General features: G+C 48.5%; 1 protein-coding gene across 1 annotated transcript in view; it reads left to right on the top strand.

Moving 5' to 3' along the window:
- Itgb5 (integrin subunit beta 5) overlaps positions 1–22,700 on the top strand; it is a 100,089-nt gene that overhangs the window by 59,919 nt on the left and 17,470 nt on the right. The window contains exons 8-9 of the mRNA XM_036203878.1: positions 2,609–2,743; positions 11,328–11,757. Of these exons, the coding sequence (XP_036059771.1) occupies positions 2,609–2,743; positions 11,328–11,757 (565 nt within the window). The remainder of the gene's footprint in view (positions 1–2,608; positions 2,744–11,327; positions 11,758–22,700) is intronic.

Consider the following 22,700-nt stretch of genomic DNA (forward strand, 5'->3'; position numbering starts at 1 on the left):
CACACACACACACACACACACGTGTATATATGTATACTCATAATATTTTTTTTTACTGGAGCTGAGGTCCGAACCCAGGGCCTTGCACTTGCTAGGCAAGCGCTCTACCACTGAGCTAAATCCCCAACCCCTACTCATAATATTTTTACTCTTTGATATTTCATACATGTATACAATGTATTTTGGTCTTTCTCTGTTTGGCCCTAGCTCTGTAGCATCTCCTGTAAAAGCTCCTCAGGGAAGGGTCGGATCTCCTGAACCCCCCCTCCATACGGTCCAGACTTAGGATCTGCGTGGTTTTGTGCAGATGACCACAGTTGCCTCGGGTTCGTGAGTGCAATGGCCATATGATGTCCAGAAGACAACACTTCACAACGCCCTTCCTCATCCTCTGGCTGAGAACATCCTTTCTGCTCTCTCTTCTTTGACGTTCTCTGAGCCTTGAGGGGGTATAAGGGTGACTCACATATCCCTCTTAGGGCTGAGCACTCACTGTCAGGAATTCTCAACACCTCAACAGTCATGAGTCTCTGTGTCATCTGCTGCCCCCTGCAGAAGAAACTTCCCTGGCCAAGTTTGAGCGAAGCACTTATTTATGGCCAGGAACGTAAACACTGAGAAGGCAGTGTAACAGCGTGATCATTTAGCAGAACAATAGCAGGGTCCCTACTGGATATGGGCGGATTTTAAAAACCTAGAGGCATATAAAGCATTCCATAAACCTTGTATAAACTAAATACACCTTGGTATCTAACACTCAGGTAAAAGGGCAGATCACAGCTGGGCTTGTCGCCTCATGCCTGTAATTTCAGCACTCAGGAGCCCGAGGCGAGAGGATTCCAGAGTCCACCGGCAGCCTAGGCTGCGTAACAAGACCCTGTTTCAGAAGCAAAAATATATGAAGAAAACACAGCCACAGAACAACATTACCAGCACTGGGGAAGTCCCTTGCAGGCCTCCTTCTATCGCTGTCCCCCCAAGGGTAGCCATTAGTTCTGCATGTTGCTGAATTCCACACTCAACAGCTTGTCACTTAGTAGCAAGGATGCATTCTGAGAGACACATCCTCAGGCAGGTTCAGCATTGTGCAAAGGAAGAGTATTTCACATGTAAACCTAGATAGTGTAATGTACCACATGTCTCGGCTGTCTGCTGTTGCCTTTCACTCCTAGACGTGAGGAAGGCACGTACTGAACACTATGGGCAGTTGTAGCCGTGGTGACCACTGTGTCCCCTAAACATACAGGAGACAGATTAACAGCACCAAGGGATGGGACAGTTCCAGCTCCTGTGATCTCCTGGGGCCACCATTATGTATGATTTTCCGTGGACCAGGATATTTCTATGAGAGAATAAATACAGTGTGGCTGGCTTCTTTTCAGCCACGTTGTACTCTTCCGGGTCGTTCCACACAGTTGCGTTTGATTCATTGTCACTACTGTAGGTGCTACATGGATCTACTGAGGTCTACTTCAGACTATTCTTCTGCTGGGAGGCTTCTGATTAGTGTCCAGATTCTTGCTCTCAAATTGCTATAGACATTCTTGCCCATGCCTCTCGGTGACCTGCACATTTCTGTTGCCTATAATCCTCGGGGGAAGCTAGCACTAAGATTAGCCTGAGTTTTAGAAGACATTACTTAACTGCTTTTCCAAAAGCCTCCACCAGCTTCCTCTCCAGCCGGCAGTGTGAAGACTCCAGTCCCCTCCCCCACCTTCCCAGTACACGATACTTTCAGGCTTTCTCTTTGATTTTTTCTTCTCTTTTCCTTCCTTCCTTCCTTCCTTCCTTCCTTCCTTCCTTTCTTCTTTCTTTCTTTCTTTCCTTCCCTTCCTTCCTTCCTTCCTTCCTTCCTTCCTTCCTTCCTTCCTTCCTTCCTTCCTTCTTCTTCCTCCCCTCCCCTTCCCTCCCCTTCCCTTCCCTTCTCTCCCCTCCCCTTCCCTCCCCTCCCCTCCCCTCCACTTCCCTTCCCTTTTCCTGCTATGACATATCATTTTTCATTAGTTTTTGTTTCACACGATATCTTGAGAAGCTAATCCGGAGAGAAGAGTGGACTCTTCGATAATGTAGTTTCAGACTCACACGGGATGGCCTCACCTAGTAAGGGATGAGTTTGAGTGTGAAGAGAGGTGGGGAGGGTCCAGGATGAACTGACTTTGCAAAATAGTAAGGAGCTAGCCTGTGGCAAGACGGGAGAAGAGGCGTTGAACAAAGGGCTGCTGTCCTGAGCATACATGCATGCCTGTGTGTACACATATAAGCCCAAACCTACAGAGCAAATGGCTAGATTTCAGTAACCGTGTACCTGAAGCTGAGGATGGGGATGAGAGGTGTTTCTGAAGAGGAAAACAGGATGCAGAGCAAAAGCCTTTTGAGGGAGATAGTGTTATGTGACAGATGGACCATTATCAACTATCCTAAGCTCACAGAGGGAGGCCCCAAGCCAGGTCTACCAAGATGGTGTGTGGGAAGCCCCCCTTGTCTCTCACTTGGCTTGAGCCATCCTAAGTGAGAAGAAACTGTGTGGCATGAGAAGGCCGCTGTGGAGATCACCTCACTGTGGCTGTCACTAAGTAGTACTGAGGCTTCCTTTTCTCCTTTTGTTCAGAGCATCCGGTCTAAAGTGGAGCTGTCAGTCTGGGATCAGCCAGAAGACCTTAACCTCTTCTTCACTGCGACCTGCCAGGATGGCATATCCTACCCTGGTCAGCGGAAGTGCGAGGGTCTGAAGATCGGGGACACGGTAAGTGTTCAGCCCTACTTGATCTGAGTTTTTGTTCACCGGGGTAAGTAGTCTCTGGTTCTGATAAATGTTGTCGCTTCCTGGAGTCCTCTGGAGGCTGCTGTGCATGCAGTTCCAGTCCATAGACCCCTCAGTGCCCTGCCACCTGAGGGTCCTCAGTGACCCTGGGCCCCTGGTGCTCTGACCATTGTTGTTTTAGCTTGACAGGGATGCAATCGGGTGGAAGAGTATAGACAGGAATCTAGGAGGCGTGGCTTCCATTCCTCATCTCTCAACCACTGAGCCATGTCTCCAGCCCCTCCAGTGAGCTTTGATGACCATTCCTTTCCTCAGAAAACAGAGTGAGGGACAGCTTCCTTGCATACTTTAGAGGATAAAAACAACAGTATCTTCTGGGCACTAGTGCCAGCCAACATGGTGATAAGCCAGCTTTCCCTGCCTCAGGAAGACCTGGGAATATCTGCATGTATCTAGCTGGGATATTCTAGGCTTTTCTCTGTAGTTGGAATTTTCTTTGGGCTTCCAACCAGCTCCCAAATAAAGACATGAAGACTTATTAATTATGAATGTTCGGCCTTAGCGTAGGCTTGTCCCACTAGCTCTTTTAACTTAGTTTTTTTTTTTTTTTTTTTTTTTTTTTTTTTTGTGGTGGGGAGACAGGGTTTCTCTGTGTAATAGTTTTGACTGTCCTGGATCTCGCTCTGTAGACCAGGCTGGCCTCAAACTCACAGAGATCCACCTGCCTCTGCCTCCCGAGTGCTGGGATTGGCATGCACCACCACCACCCAGCTCTTTTAACTTAATTTAACCTGTTTCTATTTGTCTACATTTTGCCTTGTGGCTTTTTACCTTCCATTCTGTATGTCCTGCTCTCCTGTTTCCTCTGTGTCTGGCTGGTCCCTGGCCTCTTCTGGCATCTCCTTTCTTTCTTCCCCAAGCCTAAAGTCCTCCTCCTACTTACTTTCCCTGCCTGGAAGTCCCACCTATACTTCCTCCTTCGCTATTGGCCATTCAGCTTTTCATTAGACCAATCCGGTACCTTAGGCAGGCAAGGTAAAACACCAACGCATCTTTACATAATTAAACAAATGCAACACATGTTTGCATAGTTAAACAAATATTCTGTAACATTTCTTTCTTTCTTTCTCCCTATTTTCCATGGTAGCCCTTCACCCACTTAATACCATGCAGGGAAATATCCCACCTTTTCACAGTCTTACAATGGCACCTGATCACCAAAGCAGGCAGTTCAAAATACAGCCTGGAAGGTGAGGATGCAGGAAGCTCTAATGCTTAGGAAGCAAGTCCTTCTCCCAGACAGATTTTCCAAATACATTTCACTTTTACCAATTTGAAAAGATCAACTTGCCAGAGTCATTACAAATAATTATTTATGACAATTAACTCAGAAGAGATTCAAAGTACAAAACAATGCACTCATTACTGAACTCCCTCTCCATCTTCCTGTTTATGCAAGAAGGGTTCGTGTGCTTAAATTTCTGTGGACAAAATAGAAATTATGATAATCCCTACCTTCAGCAATAAGCCATATTAGTATACAGATGTATCAAGTGTTTCTTCAACCATTAAAGATACTCTTTAAGAAAAACAAATAAGGGGCTGGAGGGACGACTCAGAGGTTAAGAACACTGGCTGCTCTTCCAGAGGTCCTGAGTTCAATTCCCAGCAACCACATGGTGGCTCATAACCATCTGTAATGAGATCTGGTGCCTTCTTCTGGCCTGCAGGCATACACTCCTGCAAAACATTGTGTGCATAATAAATACATCTTAATAAAGAAAGAAAAACAAATAATTGTCAAAACTTGTATTTATACTGTTAAGATAAATGATACTGATTTCTTAGTCAAGTTGAATTAAGGAAAAACACATGGTCTTGTTGTCATGGGGTTTAAAGGGACAGTTGGGGCTGGTGAGATGGCTCAGGCTTGCAGCTAAGCCTGGTGATGACCCAGCTTTGAGCCCTAGAACCCACATAGTGGAAGGAAAGAGCTGACCCCCATGAATTGTCCTCAGACCTTCATACATGTGTGCTGCATCCTGTGCATCCCACACCCAGATTAAATAACAGATAAATGTAGGAACAGAACAAAACAGGCACTTCTAAAAATGGCAGGAGGTAGGCAGCCATAAATAGAAAAATAACGTGTGAATGAATTCTGTAGATCTCTTGTGTGGGACATGTGGTCCAGCCAGGCAGATCTGTAGCTGAGGAAGCTTGCTTTCTATAAGGGATGGTTTGACCAAGGCTTGGGACATATGTTGTCTGCTTGTGTTTATTTACCACTGGGAGACCCGCTCATCAAATGGAGCAGGTCATAGAGCTGGAGTAAACAGCATATCTTATAAAACAGGAAAATGAAGATAAGATTTTTTAAAAACTAAGTTATGTGTTGTTTGTTTTTGCTCTTTGGGGGGGCCCTGCCACTCAGCTCCCAAATAAATCACACACAGAGGCTTATTCTTAATTATAAATGCCTGGCCTTAGCTTGGCTTGTTTCTTGCTACTTTCTTAACTTAAATTATCCTGGCTACCTTTTGCCTCTGGGCTTTTACCTTCCTCTATTTTTGTATACCTTTCTTTCTTATTCCATGACTTGCTGTGTAGCTGGGTGGCCAGCCCCTGATATCTTCCTCCTTCTCCAGCTACTTCCTCCTCTCCCAGATTTCTCCTTCTACATATCCTGTGTGCCTGCCAGCCCCACCTATCCTTTCTCCTGCCTTGCTATTGGCCATTTAGTTCTTTATTAGACCATCAGGTGTTTCAGACAGGCACAGTAACACAGCTTCACAGAGTTAAACAAATGCAACCTAGACAAAAGTAATACAACTTAAAATAATATTCTACAATAGTTATGATTAATTAGTTAATTATAATTAGTATCTTACATTTAGTTTAGAGTGTTAATAGGACAAAGGGAATGTGGTCTAATAGTGTTTTTTTTTGTTTTGTTTTGTTTCTATTCTCATGTGCACCATGAGTCCTGGGCTACACAGTGAGACTTTGTTTAAAAAAAAAAAAAATGGCGTGCTAAGGGCTAGTGAGGTGGCTCAGAGGGTCAAAGTGCTTGTTGCTAAGCCTGATAGACCACTTGAATTCTGCCCCTGGGACTCACATTGTGGAAGGAGAGAACCCACTCTGCAAACCCACTATCAAACAATCCCTTATGGAAAATTATCTTCTGACCTACACATACATACCATGTCAGGTGTGCTCCCCATGAGATCCCTACTCCACCAAAATAAATGTGTTATACAAATGCTTAATAGTGTGCCAACTGGGGCTGTGTTAATAGAAAATCTTTGGAACCCCAGGTGCCCAAGATAATGGTGCCATTCTTCAGGTCACACTGCTTGTGGTTTTAAGGTGGAGTCTTTTTAGAAGGTGCCTTTACCCACTGAGCCATCTAGCCAGCCCCTGATTTCTGTCTCTTACAGAACCTTTTCAGTTAGCTATATTTCTCCATGTTAATGTGTGAAAATCTGGGGCTCAAAGAGGAGCCTGAGAAACTGGCCCCAGGTCTCACTGCTGGTGAGCAGCAGGCAGCAGGACCCAAATCACTAATGATGCCACAGTCCAGGCCTTCTCTGTAGGCCTCAGGCACTGTGGAGTAAAGGTCGTGGGTGGGGCTCATGGCCACCTCACTCCTACCCACTTGTGTTTAGCTCTCAGTTGTTTGGCTGGGAGAGCTCAGGAAATCAGATGTTGCCTAGAAGTCAAAAAAAAAAAAAAAAAAAAAAAAGGCTTTTAAATGGAAACTCTCCTCAACACTGAGAAATCTCTGTTGTAACGGGATGATTTTTCAGAGCATTTGAAACACTAAGAAAGAGACTGTTTTCACCACACCAGTTGCCCTTGGCCCATCTATCTTTGCGATCCAGTGGCCATAGCCCTATGGAAATAGCAGCAGGTCCTCAGGCCAGCCTCCGCTGGCCCTTTGTCTTCTCTCTGTCCCTATTGTCTCGATGTCTGGGGGCCACAGTCACATGGCCCCTCTGGCAAGAGCTGTGTGGATTTTGTTGTCTGGGTATAGATGGCTACACAGAGCTGCTCTTTTTCTGGGCTGGGTGTGTCGCTGTCCACTAGGGTCATGTGGATCATGAGGGAAGATCTTTCTGGAGTGTATGAGTCTGGTGCAGTGAAATGTGAGGTCTGAAAATGAAGAATCTTAAGGGGCAGCCAGCCAGGCATGGTGGCACACACCTTTGGTCATAGCGCTCAGGAAGCAGAGGTGGGTGGATCTCGGTGAGTTCAAGGCCAGTCCACCCTACAAAATGAGTTCTAGGACAGCTAAGGCTATTTTGCAGAGAAACCTTGTCTTGAAAAACCACTTTAAAAAAAGAAGAATTTTAAGGTGCTAGAGAGATGGGTTAAGGTTAAAGGTGCATATTGCTCTTGTAGAGGACCCAAGTTCAGTCCCTAGCCACCTACATTGGTTGGCCTACAGCTGTCCATAACTCCTGTTCCCAGGGATCCAGTGCCATCTTTTGGAGTCTGAGGGAACCTGCCTCACAGCCAGCCCTGTAGCAGCTGGTGGCCTGAATTCTTTTTTACTGTGTGTGTGTGTATGTGTGTGTGTGTGTGTGTGTGTGTGTGTGTGTGTGTGTGTGTGTCCTGCACTTCAAGCTGGGGGTGGGGGTATACTTCCAAACAGCATCCCCATGATCTTAAGAGGCCTCTGAAGGCAGACTCTCCCAAGAGTCCCCAGCTGAGTTTTGGCAGCCAGGTGTGCCACCCAGTGCTTATCACAGGTGTGTTCCAACTTGCTGGTGACTGTGCTGAAACTTACTGTTTCGTACATCTTTATGAGCCTGGATTCTGTCCAGCCTGGCTGCAGAGATGAGGGTTTAGGGATGTAGAGTCCATTGGATGGGGTGATGATGCAAACAAAGCTTCCCTGTGACCTAGATGGCACATCATTAAAGGAACCTCAAGGAAGAAGGATCTGGCCGCAGAGGGGGAGGCCATTAGAGCAGAGACACAGAGGAACTGGGGTCTCCCATTGGTGGGAACCCTCGTTTATAAGGCAGAGGGAGAGATGAATTTGCTAGGGAGTGAAGAGCAACACCCTTTGTGGCAGGGGGGGGGGGGTCAGAGAGCGGCTGAGTAGATGGCTGTGCAGTTGAGGAATAGGTTGGGGAGTAAAGAACAGTAGCTAGTCTACACCAGTAGGACACATGTGTCCATTGTAAGGGCCTGGTCACTCGTCAGGAGTAGGTTCTTTTCTGGGTGTCACAGTTAGGAAGGCTAAGGGACATGTTAGGGAATGGTGGCAGCATCTGACCAAAGGCTGTGGGACTCTAGCGGTTAGGAAAACAGTTACGCTGTCAGCAGGGACTTTAGGGTCTAGCCTGGGGATAACAGTTGGGTGGGGGCGGGCAGCATTGGGATAGGTGGGCTACATAGATCTCACTTACAATAGCAGCATCCTGGGAAGGGGAGGGAGAGGCAGGCAGTAGGTTATGGTCACTTCCAAACACAGGTGGTTTAGTGACCAAGAAGCAGGAGACACGGCAGTAGATGAGGCAAGCATGTCCTGAAAGAGAAATCATCCTGAAGTGACAGCCTCTGAAGCCTTGAATCTGGTGATTGTCCCTCACTAAGTTCTTCAACTTGGCTGAGTTGACCTACACCCGGGGAACTGGTGCTCTTAGGAACCAGCTTTGACAAGTCAGTATGCAAGTGGCTGGCTGTCCAGCTAGTGTTAGCACCCAGCACAAAGGGCCCAGTGACCATGTCACAGCCTTCTCCCAGCATGTCCCCCTAGTCTCCTGCTCTTGTCCACCCCTCTTGGCCCTGTACTTGGGGCCCACCTCAGCCTTATGTTTCATTAAGATCTGAGCGGACTTGGCATCTGAAGAACCCTGGAGTTGGGGGTTTTGTATGGGGTTTGGGCAACCCTTTTGAGAGGGTGGGCTCCCCCATTGGAGAGCTGGAAACATTCCAATGAGGATAACTCACCTGTCTGGTCAGGATGGCCGCCACATCTGTGACCTTCCTCTAGACTGAGTCAAGATCTGGGGATCCCTCAGTATCAGTGCTTATCCCGAGAACTCGGTTACTAAGGGAGGGAAACCAAGCAATTGTATTCCAGTACCTTCTAGCCTTCTGGGTTCTTTGTTAATACAGCAGGGGAACTGAACTTTAAGGACGGGTAAACAAAACAGATCTGCTTACTGTTCCCGACCATGCTTTTTACAGCATTCCAGTGTCTAGCAGGAGCCAAGGCCCATGGCTGAAACAGACAATGCTTCTTGCTGATTATTAGACAGCCGGCTGCAGGCCAGGCAAATAGTACCTCTGGATGGAAGCCTTGACCAAGGAGGCCTTGGGACCCTGCTGGGGAGCCAAGCCATCTTCTCAGCTGGGCAGACAGTGCTAGTTTCCATGTCCTGGCTCCAACTCCCAGACTCCCGACACTTCCACTTACCCTGGCATGTGTGGGCAAGGTTAAAGAGTCTCACTCTCTCTGTCTCTGTCTGTCTGTCTGTCTGTCTGTCTGTCTCCCCTCCCTCTCTCCCTCCCTCCTTGATTTCTCCCTTGACAAAGGTAGGTTGTGTTCACCAGTCTCTCAATAGCAGAGTCCTGTTGGCCCTTGCAGCAGGCCGTTCCTTTGCAGTCTGCTGAACTCCTGATCTCCAGCTCTTCATTTCCCAGGCACGGAACACGGCAGGAAGTAGCAGCTTCTTGCGTGCGAGTCACTAGGAAGGGATGACATCAGCCTCCCAGAGTCTCTGCTTCTCTGCATTCTTTATGGCCCCACAGATAACTTTGTTCAGGCCCAGCCCCCAAACCCTGCCTGTGTGCAAGCTCAGCACATTCCCTGCCCCAGGCAGAAAGCTTTGGAGAGGTCGATGACAGTCACTTTGGGGGTCACCATCATGCTGTCTCTACCTTGAGCCAGGCTGCCATTTCTCTCTGCCCAGATCTTTACATGAACATCCACCCTGTTCCCCTTTCTGAGAGGTGATATGCTAGGAGAATTCAAGCCTGTCCTAAGTGAGCAAAACCCCACAGGCTATGTAACCAGACAAGTTCTCCATCTCTCCACCATCATTGACTCCCTTGAAGGGAAGACAGCTGGTCTGGGGTATATGAAAAGGGTGCGTGGGGTAATGTTCACAGCTGTGCCTGTGCACTGCCATCAATAGATTTCAATGTATGTAGACCACACACACACACACACACACACACACCCCACCACCGCTGCCATCTTGTTTTCTTTCTTTGAGCGACCCTGGACTTTGGAACTCAGGTTTGAACTTGTCAATCACCTCCTTCATCCCTCTCCCCACCCTACATAAGGATAATGGATGCGATGGGGTTAGTCTTGTCTGCTGGTTTGGTCCTCTTTCTGTCTTGTGACTCAAGGCTCCTGGACATTTTCCTCAGCTCACCTGACTAAAAGTACCCCATGTTAAATATCATGGTTGATGCTGAGCCCTGGGTGGTTGTTGTTAAGACCTCTGTGGTATGCTGGCAAGCCTGACTCAGGCCTGTCTTGCTCAGTATCACTACTCTGAATGTCCCCAGATGCCACAGAAGCTGGGAAGAGTCCTTGTAGAAATAATGCTTAGAAACAAATATTTACAGTGCTCACAAAATCAATGTTATCACAAGTGCCCACCAAAGCAAGCTATTGATGACCTGTTAAAGGTTGGCTTACAGGGATACCCAGCCGTTCTGAACCTCGGAATGATCTGAGGGAGTCTTGGGAAATAAAGACACTGGCTCAGATAGAAGGGTCCACTTGGAGGAGTGGCCAGGCATGCCTGCTTGAGGATGGGTGTCCCCTCTTCCACAGGAGTGCATCTCGGTGAGGTTCCTTCACCGTTCACTGACGGTCTGCATTTCTGTGGACTCCTCGGGGCTTGTTCTGAGGTACCACTGGTGTGAGTCCATCTCCACACAGCTCCTTCCTCTGAGGAGGGAGGGGCAGACTAAGTGTCTTAAATCCTGGAAGAGTCAAAGTGAGCCTCCTCCTAGTTTCTCTTGCCCTCCAGGCTTGTAAGCAGCTGACAGACATGGCTCCTGTGCTGTCGTCTGTCACCCTGCTAGGGCCACCTTGCTGTTGAGTTCCAAGGCAACCTTTAAGAAACTCTTCCCTAAATGTTTCGTTGTTTTTTATTTGTTTGTTGTGATAGCTCTTCAGGCAGCGATCTCCTTTACTGCCTCAGGACTGTGGGCTGATGGGGCAAGATAGAGCTGTGAGAACCATGCTTGCAGGGAACTAAGGCTGGAACGTGAGAGGGACTTTCAAGTGTGTCATCCCGGCTCTTCTCCAACGGAGAGGGAAACCTCTTTCCTGTGGGTCAGGTGGCTGCTTTCTGCCCTGCAGCTCATGCCAGGGGGTGCCACTGAACCCCAGCATCTAGCCCAATGCCGGGCATAGGCAGTAAATGTTGGTTGAATGAATGACTTTTGAGATGGGCGGAGACATGTGTGCAATAGTGTGTGTGGGGGTTATCATGAGGATGGGATATAGGAGATAAAGGAGAGAGCCCCCCAGGGGATGGGAGCCCTGGCTTGCTGTGGCTATGATGTCTCCTCTCCTTCTACCCAGGCATCCTTCGAAGTGTCCGTGGAGGCTCGGAGCTGCCCCGGCAGACATACAGCTCAAGCATTCACCCTGCGGCCGGTGGGCTTCCGGGACAGTCTGCAGGTGGAAGTCACCTACAACTGCACCTGCGGCTGCAGCGCAGGGCTGGAGCCCAACAGTGCCAGATGCAGTGGGAATGGAACGTACGTCTGCGGGCTGTGTGAATGTGACCCCAATTACCTGGGCACCAGATGCGAGTGCCAGGAGGGGGAGAACCAGAGCAGTTACCAGAACCTGTGCCGAGAGGCAGAAGGCAAGCCTCTGTGCAGTGGCCGTGGAGAATGCAGCTGCAACCAGTGCTCCTGCTTTGAGAGTGAGTTCGGGAGGATCTACGGGCCCTTCTGCGAGTGTGACAGCTTTTCCTGCGCCAGGAACAAGGGCGTCCTGTGCTCAGGTAGGTCTCCGGCCACCACCTTTGCTCTGAGCCAGACCCGAGCCTGGATGCTGTGTGGACCCAGACTCTTTTCAGCATGGCGGTAGAAAAGAGTCATGGTCATGCCTGTGGCTGGCCTGGGAGAGACCAAGGACAAACCCTGCCTGCCACTGGCACAGGGTGGGTGTCCTTGTGTGGAATGTAGCATCAAGTCTGAGGGAGTCTGCTGTGGGTCGGTTCTGGCAGGACTCGCCTGCATAGTGCATCTGATGGGTGGGGCTTGGCCATGGAGGTAAATAAAGCATGAGGTAGGGGCAGGGGACATGTGGTGGCATAGCATTATGGGATGTTACCCATGGGAAGCACAAGTGTGTAGATGTTAGAGGAGAGGCGGCTTGCTGTAAGCAGAGCTCCTATGAGACAGGTTCGAACACACCTTGAGGATAGTGGAATTGAACGTTCGAAATTGTCGTGTCAAGTGCAGGACCTATGAGTGTCATGGGTGAAGGTCTGTGGAAAGACTGGAATCTGCGTGCGAGCTCTGTGACAGAGACCATCCCATCACCAGAGTGATGACACATTGGTGTTAGCTAGATGCTTCTGTCTAGGTTCATAGAAAAAGTGGGCTCAGGAGCTACAGGTGTGGAGTTGTGAGAAATGAAACTGAATGAAAGTACTCAGCACAAGTAGTGGCACAGAGGACGATACTGGCTCCCAGATGGGTCAGAGCCATGCCCCTGGGAGCTGGCAGTGCCAGGCTTAGCCCTTGGGTCCTTGGGCTGTGTTTAAAAAGCTCTGCATGGTGGGATGGAGCCTCTCCTCTCCTTAGCACAGCAGATGCACTGGCTGTATTAGTAGTATTTGGATGTGTTTCCCTCTTGAGTCTGGAGTTGGATATAACCCTTGGGAATGTTTTTGCTCCAGAATGCTGCTCAGCCCACGTTGCCCGGGATCAGATTTGACTGTGCAAATCCATCTGCACAGTTTAATAGCTTGTCTTGGACATTGTTTTTCCCATCTCTAAAACTGGCCCAACATTGCTTGTGTTTGCCCTCCTTTAAGAATGGAAGGAGACGATATAAACAAGGAGCCCGAGTGGGCACAGAGCCTAGCGGGCACAGGGCAGTTGGTACAGGATGTGTGAGTAGACCTCTGAAGGGAAAACAACATATTCTCTCATTTGCTGAGTGAATGCACTTTTTGACTCAGCCCCCAGAACCCCAGTTCTGAGTTACTATCTTACATTCTAGAGTTCTGCCAAAGCAAGTGTCTGAAAGCCCCCTTTGCCCATCTAACCCTGTGACCCTGAGGCTCTCATGGGCCATGGATTGAGAGACCAGAGGTGTACCAAGATCTAAAGCTCCCAGGCAAACAGTACAGTTAGCTCACTAACTCCCTAAGCTGGGGTGCACCCCCCCCCCAAACACACAAAAGTTACACTCAGCCCTTAAAGAGCACTTGGGAAATGGGAAGTTGATGGAGGTGTGGTCAGGTTGTCTGTGCTCTGTGGTGAGCCGGATTGATAGGGACCATCTGGTAAACCCATCAAGGGGCTTTTTTCTCCCTCACTATTTCACATGCACCCTCACCTCTGTGTTGTCAAGAGGACTGCTTTTTGAGAAAGCGGACGGTTTATTCTTCAGTCTAGAATGTACTGACTGGTAGACAGCAACGTTTAAAATCATCCATGCTTTCATCTCTCTGAGAATTTTTTCCCTAAGTTAGTATCTGTGTCTGGAAGTGATTTTGTGTCTCCTCATTCACCCTCCCTCTCCTCCAGATTACTGTAGTAAATTGCTGATTAGAACATTCTTGACTCTTCATTGTACATCCAACTAGATCCCTGCACTGTAAAAAGCCACACCAGTTGAAATGTGAAAGCACTCCCGGGTTTCCTGGAGAGAGGGGTTTCTGCACTTAGGTCATTGTTGGATCTGTTCATTTAAGACGAGCTTGAAGCAAGCGTGGTTCCAGATGGGGCTTTAATGCCACACGCTCCTGCAGGGAGGGGTACCTCATGCTTCTTGTCTCTCAGACCATCTGGCTCCTTCTGGACACAGCTAAGTGGTGCTGAGCAGTTCCTTCCTCCAGTTCTGGGTACCTTGGTCAGCCAGAGCTTCCGCTCTGGAGCTGCACACACTGGTTTAGGTTCTTGGGGGTGGCTGCTCTGTTGGGGTTTCGTGGGAGAGAAAGCCTATTTCTAAGCACTCTGCTCCTGAAGCTGCTGACTCAGGCTCTCAAACCATCAACCTCAGCATTCTCCGGCACTTCTCCTTACCCCTGGCCCCTGCAGCCCATCCTGGAAGTGGGTCATGTGGTTGAGGTCTGTCTTGGGGGGGAGGGGCTGAGCAGTATACTGGACGAAGTTGCCGGAGACTGTCAGGGCCAGGATCCATGGGGACACCCAGATAGCCTCCTTCCACTTATCTGGCTCTCCCCCTGTGGGCTTGCAGCCCTTGACCCCCACTGAGAGACAGGAGGAGGGAAAATACAAGAGACCTTTTGGGATAGATTTTCCATCATCAAAATGAGCAAGAAAGAGAGGAAGGCCAGGGAGCATGTGAGCAGTTGTAACTGTTCTTGCAACACATCATCACGGGACTGCATGTGCACCCAGGACTCTGGCTGTGCCTCTCCTCTGGTCTCTCGAAGCAGCAATTTTCAGAATAGTCCTGTCTGTCCCCAAACCATTTCCATGTGTAACGGGAGTTTTATGAGGCCCTTGGGAGGGCTTCTATTCTTCTGATTCTTGGAAAGGGTTGACCCTTCACAGTTGAGAAGAGATCCGGGTCTCTTCAGTTATTTTTTTTTTTTAATGCAGTAAAAGAGGCTTGCTTGGACTTTGTGCTTCTGGGTGACTCGTGTGCCCAACAGTCATCTCCTGGGCTCTAGGTCACGCTTTTATATGAAGCGGTTGAGATTTTACATCTAATAATCTGATGGCCAGCCTACCTCTTGGGTCTCATAGAATGAGAAATTTGAAATTGAACCTTTTTGGTCTTACGACTGTGAGGACCCCAAAGTACATTATCATAGGGTTGTATAATTCACACACCACCTTTGTTATGTGGTAGATAATGAGATCCCAAAGGAAACCTGTAGATCTTTCCCAGAGATGAAAAATGGAGCTTGACACTCAAGGCCAGAGCCAGCATCCAAGAACAGATGCTGGGTCTGCTGACATGTCTCAGGTGGACTTAAAACAGTTCTTCAGGCCTCTGTAGCTAAAAAGACTGTGATTAAGGGCTCAGTTCTTGGTTTCTTGCTTCTTACCAATGAAACACCATCCATGACAACATTATTCAGGTATGTCTAAAAGTATTTCTCAATCCACAGAGCTTACGTAGGGCTTCCAAATATAGCCTGTAAGGACAGCTAGTTTACATTAAAAAAAAAAAAAAAAAAAGGTAGGCTGGAGGGTGAGTGGCCGAAGCATGGAGAAGGGGACAATAGTGGGAACTATTTTTCCTCTTAAAGTAGCAGGGTCAGAGTTTGCAGATTGGCAGGTAAACTCAGGAGACTGGTGTGGGAGGCTAGCTCCCATCCTTTAAAGGGTTCCTATGAGGAGGAGAGAGGGATAAGAAAATGTTAGCTAGAAAGACAGAGAAGAGGAGAAAGACAGAAACACAAGATAGCCTCTGGAGGACCTGGATTAATATCCAACGGCCCCTTCTGTCTCTTCCAAAGCGCTTTTTATAACAATGCCAGGGGCGGGGCAAAAGACTTCCTCCTTGCTAGATCAAAGCACACCGCACAGCCAAGTGTAGACCCTTCCAAACACCTGGTAACCATGCCTGTGATCAAATCATCCCCTTACGCAGCCCTGCTGGGTAAAGTAAGCTCAGATTCTTGGACTTTAAGTAAGTTCTCTTTAGGAAACCTCTGTGGGTCTCCACAGAGTGAGTAAGAAATAAGACTCAAGTAAGTTGAGCTTAAATGTGAAGGGCTTTAAAGGCCAAGAAAAGAGTTACTGTGTAGTTAGTTCATGAGTAATAGACGTGCATAGCATGCCTACCACCAACCACCTCTCTCCCATCTGCTCTTGTCTCTGACCTGAGGCCAGAGCCCAGGGTTTATCAGGTCCCTCCCTTTTCTCTGGGTCCTTACCAACTACTGCCCAGAAACAGGGCATCAGTTTTAGCCACCACTGGTCATGAAGTATGCACTGACATTGACCTGAATGGAGTCTTCAGAGAGGAGCATCCTGAGAGGCTTCCCTGTCTCTGTGCCAGACGGCTGTCCCAGAGTCATCTCTGCAGGTAAATGAGATGCATATGCATGCATGCACCTGCATGAGGCCCTCCTGCCTACAAAATGACGTCACTATGACTTTAGTTTTATCTCTCCATTCTCATCTGTCACGCATGGAAATTGGATCACAAACTGTTGGCCCCAGATAGAAAGTATTTCGTGACACACCCCTCATGTCTGTGGTTCTTGATCACTCCTGTGTCTTCTAACTAGCTATCAACACACTACCACCACCCTCCCTACCAGCTTCACTATGAATTCAAGGAGGAGTTTACTCTCAGCCATTAAAAAGACCCAGAGCCATACTATAAATAATAAATAAGTAGAGGGTGATCAGAAATGTCAGAGCCGGGCAAGAGGTTGCACACCTTTAATCCTGGCACTCAGGCAGAGGCAAGTAACTCTGTGAGTTAAGGCCAGGTTGGTCTACATGGCAAATTCCAGACCATCCAGACCTACCATAATAAGACCCTGTCTCTTCAAAAAAAAAAAAAATTTTTTTTTTTGTTTATTTAACTTTATGTGTGTGTGCCTGTGTGTGTGCATTGGGTTCCCTGGAACTGGTGCTCTATATAGTTGTGAGCTGACATGTGGGTGCTGGGTCCTCTGCAAGAGCAGTAGCCTTCTTAACCACTGAACCATCTCAACAGCCACTAGAGAGTGACCCTGTCTTTAAAAAAAAGTATGGCTTGCCATTCTTACAGATTTCTTTAGAGATAGAATTTTCACACTCAAAATCAGTAGCCTGATGGACATTTCCTGAGGCATTGGTCACTGTTATATCTTCTGTGACTGCATTGCAATTTACATATTTTAGAAATACTTAAATACATTTACTACATATAATTGCCTTTACGTGTGTGTTTTAGGAAGATTTTTTTTTTTCCTTCTGGGTTTTGCTTGTCTTATTTCTCGCCATGAGATTGACCTGGAACTCAGAGCTCTCTGCCTCTGCCTCCCAGGTACTAGGATTACATGCATGCACCACTACACCCAGACTCTGTAACTCTTAACAGGACCAACCCACATGCAGCTTCTATGACAAATTCTTGAAGAGCACCTTTTCAATGAGCCAAGATTGAGGCATACTTAATCCCAAAAGGGCCCTCTGGATGGGAATGCCAATGTGGGCTTCGTGTGGAAACTCCGAGGAAATTCAGAATTTTTGCCACATATTTCCTCTTGTATGGAGAAACTCATTAATGGTTATATTAAAATGCTACCGTCAGAAATAAGAGTACACACATACAGAGACATGTGTGTGCTCACAGACACTCATAGACACACGTTTTCCAGAAAAGGAGTCCTCTTCTCAAATGGAAAACATTAGGTACTCTAGTAGCAGCTTTCTCGGGCTCAGGGTCCAGGTAATCTGGGTCTCTCCTGCTCGAGTCAGCCAGCCTCTGGCAGTTTGTGTCTAGAGGAAGCTGTCTGGGAAGGTCAGAGCTGAGTGGTCATAACCTGGTGCTGCTAAGGACATATCAGTGATGTCTCCCTCGGTGTCATTTTGTTTTAGGCATGTTACTACCTACTATTCAATAGGAATTTGTTATACATTATATATTGGTCGAGCGTTATATGCCGAGCGTTATATTCTGCATGAATGTCTTAAATTTTTGTTGCCTCTGGAATTTTCCACTGGGGTTGAAGAATGGGCATATAAAACATCACAAGCTTCTCCTTGCATCTTCTCATCTTCTGGATGCTTCTGTGAGTTTGAAAGATGAGAAGGGAGGTGGGGGGGATGTTCTGAGCACCTGCCTTGCTCCATGCTCTGAGCTCAGCTCTTGGGAATGGAGTTGTTGTACTGCTCAGGTCCTGTTTCCAGAAACTTCTTAACAGGTCACCAGTGATTCTGAAAGGGGAATGAGCTAAGCATTGGGTCTCCTGTCATCATGCTTTCCTCTCTGTTTAGAAAGGGAAGTATGCAAATAGACCTCATTCCCAGCACTCTGCCTTTGGTCAGGCCTGATCCGTAAGCTCATGAAGTGTGGCTTGAGAAGAACATAACGACATTTAATAAGCAAAAGATGCAAATAGGGAGACCATGAGGATACCAACGCTTAGCTGTCATGCAGGTATAGGTGCTGCTAGCCATTAAACATCATAGGACAATGGTGTTAGAAAACTGTCAACTCTTAAGTTGAGAAGTATGAGAGGCCTCTGGTGGTAGAAACAATTCTTCCTGGTGTCCCTTTCCTCTCCGTCTCAGGGGTTGAGCCAGAAGTTTTGTTTTGGTCCCGAGTTTGGGTACTCCAGTATTCTTGATTATTGGCAGGGGCACAGCAGGATCTGAGGGTGCCTTGTGTCCTTTGAGGTCTTGCTATATTGTCCAGGCTGATCTTACCCACTGGGCTCATGTAATCCTCCTGCTTCAACCTCTGGGCTAGCTAGCTGGGAGGTGTACGTCACTCTGTCTCACCTGCTGCGTGCAGTCCTTGAACGGTCTTTTGCGTTGTGGCCATTTCCTCCATGGTTTAGAATAGTTTCTACCCTTGCCCAAACCTCTGGATGCCTCCTTTAGCCCTCAAGGCCATCACCCTGGCATCTAGCCCACATTTCTAAGTCTTACCTAGTTAGTCTTTATCTTGGCCTAAATTTTAGGAACTCCTTTGTCTGTTTTCTTCAAGTGAGTCTCTCGAGCCAGATTCCATGGCTCGCAGCAGACCAGGGCTGAAGGACACACGCGGGCAAGGCACTGAACAAGGTACCCATTGTGTCATTCGTGACTCTCAGTTGAGGAAGGCACGGGGTGTTCCTCTCTGGGTTTGGCGGATGTCTGGCAGTTAATACTGATTGTGTTGGGCCCGCTTTCTGTAAGCGAACCTTTTTCAGCCTGGTCTTGTGAGGTGAGCAGCCACCAAGCTTATGGCGTTGTGCCTGCCCTGCCCAGACACTGTTGTACAATTATAAATCCTGCTGCCCAGGAGCTGAGGAGGATGCTGTGAGCCACACCCTCACTGAGTCTGGCCTCAGGCCTTGGTCCAGGAAGTCTCCCTCCCCTGACCCTAGAGGGTTCTTCTCTGACCAGCCGCCCTCTATCTGCTGCCTCAACCTGGCTCCTGGCAGCCAGGCTGCAGTGTGGCCCGCACAGAGGACATTTCAGACCCTTTCTGTCCGGTGACAAAGCTGTACCAGTCTCAGTGGCCAGTTTGGGGGTGGAACTGGGCAGTGGTTCACCAACTGCAGCCGTATGACAATTTTTCAGTGGTGTGACCAAGAGGGTGGTGAGTTCACACTCTCCAGATGTGGCCCGTATCTCCCCAAGATGTGGAGCTGGGGTCCCTCTGTTTCTTTTGGCGACAGCCTTCTGTTTCTCTTTCTGAGTCAGCACTCTTGGAACCTTGACAAGGACTGTGGTATATTTTACCCAGCAGTTTGCAACTGGAAAGGAGAGTTCATTAAAGAATATAGGGTTTGTTTTTTTTTTTTTTTTTTTTCATCTTTCCTTTACTGCCATAATCTCCTCAGGACAGAGAGCTGGCCCAGAAGTCAGGCCCTTTCCTTGCGTTCCTCATGGATGATAATACTATCATCATGGACCTTAGGGGCCAAGGCCAGGAAGGCCATGGTATTCTTTGAGGGGCTCTGTGGCATTGGCAATGGAGTCTTAGCTTCCAGGACAGTGCTGTGATAGCAAAGTATTGTGGGAGTTTATAGAAACTTACCTTAAAGCAGTTCCACCCTGTTTTTGCCATGGTGACCGTCGTTTGCTCCCCAGACATGGACATGTGGTGCAGACACATGAAAAGCAGAGGGTGAGAGCCACCCATGGGGACACACCATCAGCCAGCAGTAGTGGGACTGGTTTGTCAACAGTAAGCCAAGGACAGAGAAGTGGCTGGCCCAGAGGCCAAGAGTGAGTCACTGTGTGACTGCCAGTTGATGTGTGTGCTGGGAAATTGGAACATTGTATAGGAACAAATGGGGGGGGGGGAGCCTGTGATTTCTGTTTGACAGAAAGGAAGGAGAATCCTCAGTTCTCTTCTTGATGGTACCTCCAAAGCCTCTGGATTTCATGGATGTCTGTTGATAATTTGAACTATCTCAAGAGTCATGTCAAAGTATGTAGTGGTAATTGGTGTTTAGTAATGTCACTTTCTTTTCTTTTTTTAATTTTTAGTAAGTGTGTGTGGTTTTTTTTTTTATTTATTTTATTTCATGTGCATTGGTGTTTTCGCCTTCACTGGAGTTACAGAGAGTTGTAAGCTGCCATGTGAGTGCTGGGAATTGAACCCGGGTCCTCTGGAAGACCAATCCTCTGGAAAAACCAATCAGTGCTCTTAACCACTGAGCCATCTCTCCAGCCCTATGTGCATTGGTATTTTGCCATGGGTGTCAGGTCCCCTGGAACTGGAGTTACAGATAGTTGTGAGCTGCCATGTGGGTGCTGGGAATTGAACCTGGGCCCATCTGGAAGAGCAGTCAGTTCTCTTAAACACTCAATAATGTCACTCCCCCCCCCCCCCGCAACAGGATTTCTTTTTGTAGTTTTTGGTGACTGTCCTGGATCTTGGTTTGTAGACCAGGCTGGCCTCGAACTCACAGAGATCCACCTGGCTCTGCCTCCTGAGTGCTGGGATTAAAGGCATGGGCCACCATCACCTGGATGTCACTTTCTTAATGTTCACCATTGGGAATGTCTTTCCCCAGGCCTTTAGGTGTGTCCAGCCATCAGCAGCACATTTTCAATGTCCTCTGAGGGCCAGAAGCCATGCCAGACAGTGGTCACACACAAATACAAGTTTATCAGTGTGTGGGCTGATGGGATAAAAAACACAAACCGCTAAGTATTACACTCTCCCGTGAGTAAGTCAACTGTTTGGGTTTTGTGAGCCAGGGTTCCAGTGCACATCTCTTATTGGCCTGAAATGCACTGTTTAGGCCAGGCTGGCCTCAAAACTGCGTTGACCCCCCCTGCCTCTGCCAACTGAGTGCCGAGAATACAGGTATCTGCCACCATGTCTGACTGTGGTCAGCTTTCAGACATATTCCAGTCTGAAGGGAGGAAGAGAAAGGAGGAGGGAGGGAGGGAGGGAGGGAGGGAGGGAGGAGGGAAGGAGAGGGGGGTGGGAGAGGGGGAGGAGGATGAGACAATGACCATGAAAGTCAGAAAAGAAAAGCACAGCATGTTTCTCAGAACAGTTGTGCAAAGGGGCTGTCTCCACTGGTCGCCTCCCCTTCAGCCCTGAACTCAGTCCCATTTGGGCTCAGCCGTCATCTCCTTCACCAGTGTCCTCTTTTCCTGCCTTTAGCTTCCTCTAGCCAGCTGCCAGGGTTCTCTGGGGCTCACCCTCTGGGGTACCTCCAGCAACCCTAGATTGCTCAGCCGCACACACGCCCTCCTGAGTTCTGGGAGCTTCTTGCAAGCCTGTACTCTAGTATGACCCCGCTGAACTCTGTTCTTCCTCCCAGCCAGGCTCTCCCAGGTGTCTTTGTCTCCTCTTTGGGTCTTCCAGTGTGAGGCAGAAGCCTAGCCGCTGCCCTGTGTCCCGCTTTCTCCCCAACCTTCCCATCCGTCTGCCTTGACCTTTCCTACTCCTTTGAAGTCTGTTCCTCCCCCTCTGCTGCTACCCAGCGTGTGTGCAGTCCACACCGCAGCCAGAGTGATGATGGTTCCAACGTGAGACTCCACATGTGTCCAGACTCTTAGCGGCTGGCCAGACCCTGTGATGCCTAAAGACACAGGCAGGTGAAGGACCCCAGGGGGAGTGGAGGGAGTCAGGTGGCAGGCTTCCTTGCAGGTGGTGCATGAGGTGGACATGCAGGTGTTATATTCCGAGGAAAAGCAGCTGCTGTCTCTTAAGCAGAAGAGTGTAGTTCTGCCTGGTTCATATTACAGTTGAGATCACAGAGGGCAGTACCCCGGAAGCAGGGGCAGACACAGGATGGAAACTGGGAGAGGGCATGGTATTCTGGGAAGCTCGGGTCCTCTAGGTCATAGGAGTTCCTCCTCAGGCAGCTTGGCCCCGAAGGATCAAGTGATGCCCCTGCCGGGTCCTAAGCAGCTGCCTCACCCCACCCCCCCCCCCACCCCTAAGGACCCCCAGCTTAACTGTTCTCTGTCTCTCACAGGTTCACTGTCTTCCCACCTTCCCCTCCCAGCTGCCTGCTGTCTTTCTGAAACTTCAGATTCCCCTCTGAAATTGCTGCTAACTTCTACCTCAGATGCCCTCCCTCCTCCGTTCTCTCTAAACATGAGATTAATGGAGGCCAGTCCCCCACCCCCCACTTCCAGCCTGTCACACACCAGCAGCAGCTGTGGTGATAACTCTGCCACCACCAATTCTGTTCAACAGAGAAGATAAGCAAGGCCAAGGCTGACTTGGTGCCTCTGGTGGAATGAGCCGGGTTTGTGCATGAGGCTACACCATCTTCATGATATCATACCTTGAACCCCTTAGGGCCAACCTGGTCTATATAGTGAGTTCCAGGCTAGCCAGGGCTAAATAATGAGACACTATTTTAAACAGACAAACAAACAAACAAAAAGTATAGAGTCCTATAGCCAAGTGTTCTACCTCTGAACTCTATCCCAGATCTAGAGAATAGACTCCAGAGTCAAACAAATGTGGTTCGTATCCCCGCCATCTGCCTACTGTGTAGCTTTGGTGAACTTACTTGACCTCTCTGTTTTTCGGTTCCCATACCTGTTAAAATGACGAGCAATAACTGTACTCACTTACATGGAGTTACTGGGTAGACTAAGGTGG

The sequence above is a fragment of the Onychomys torridus genome, chromosome 12 (genome assembly GCF_903995425.1).
Source record: "Onychomys torridus chromosome 12, mOncTor1.1, whole genome shotgun sequence".
NCBI classification, from domain to species: domain Eukaryota; kingdom Metazoa; phylum Chordata; class Mammalia; order Rodentia; family Cricetidae; genus Onychomys; species Onychomys torridus.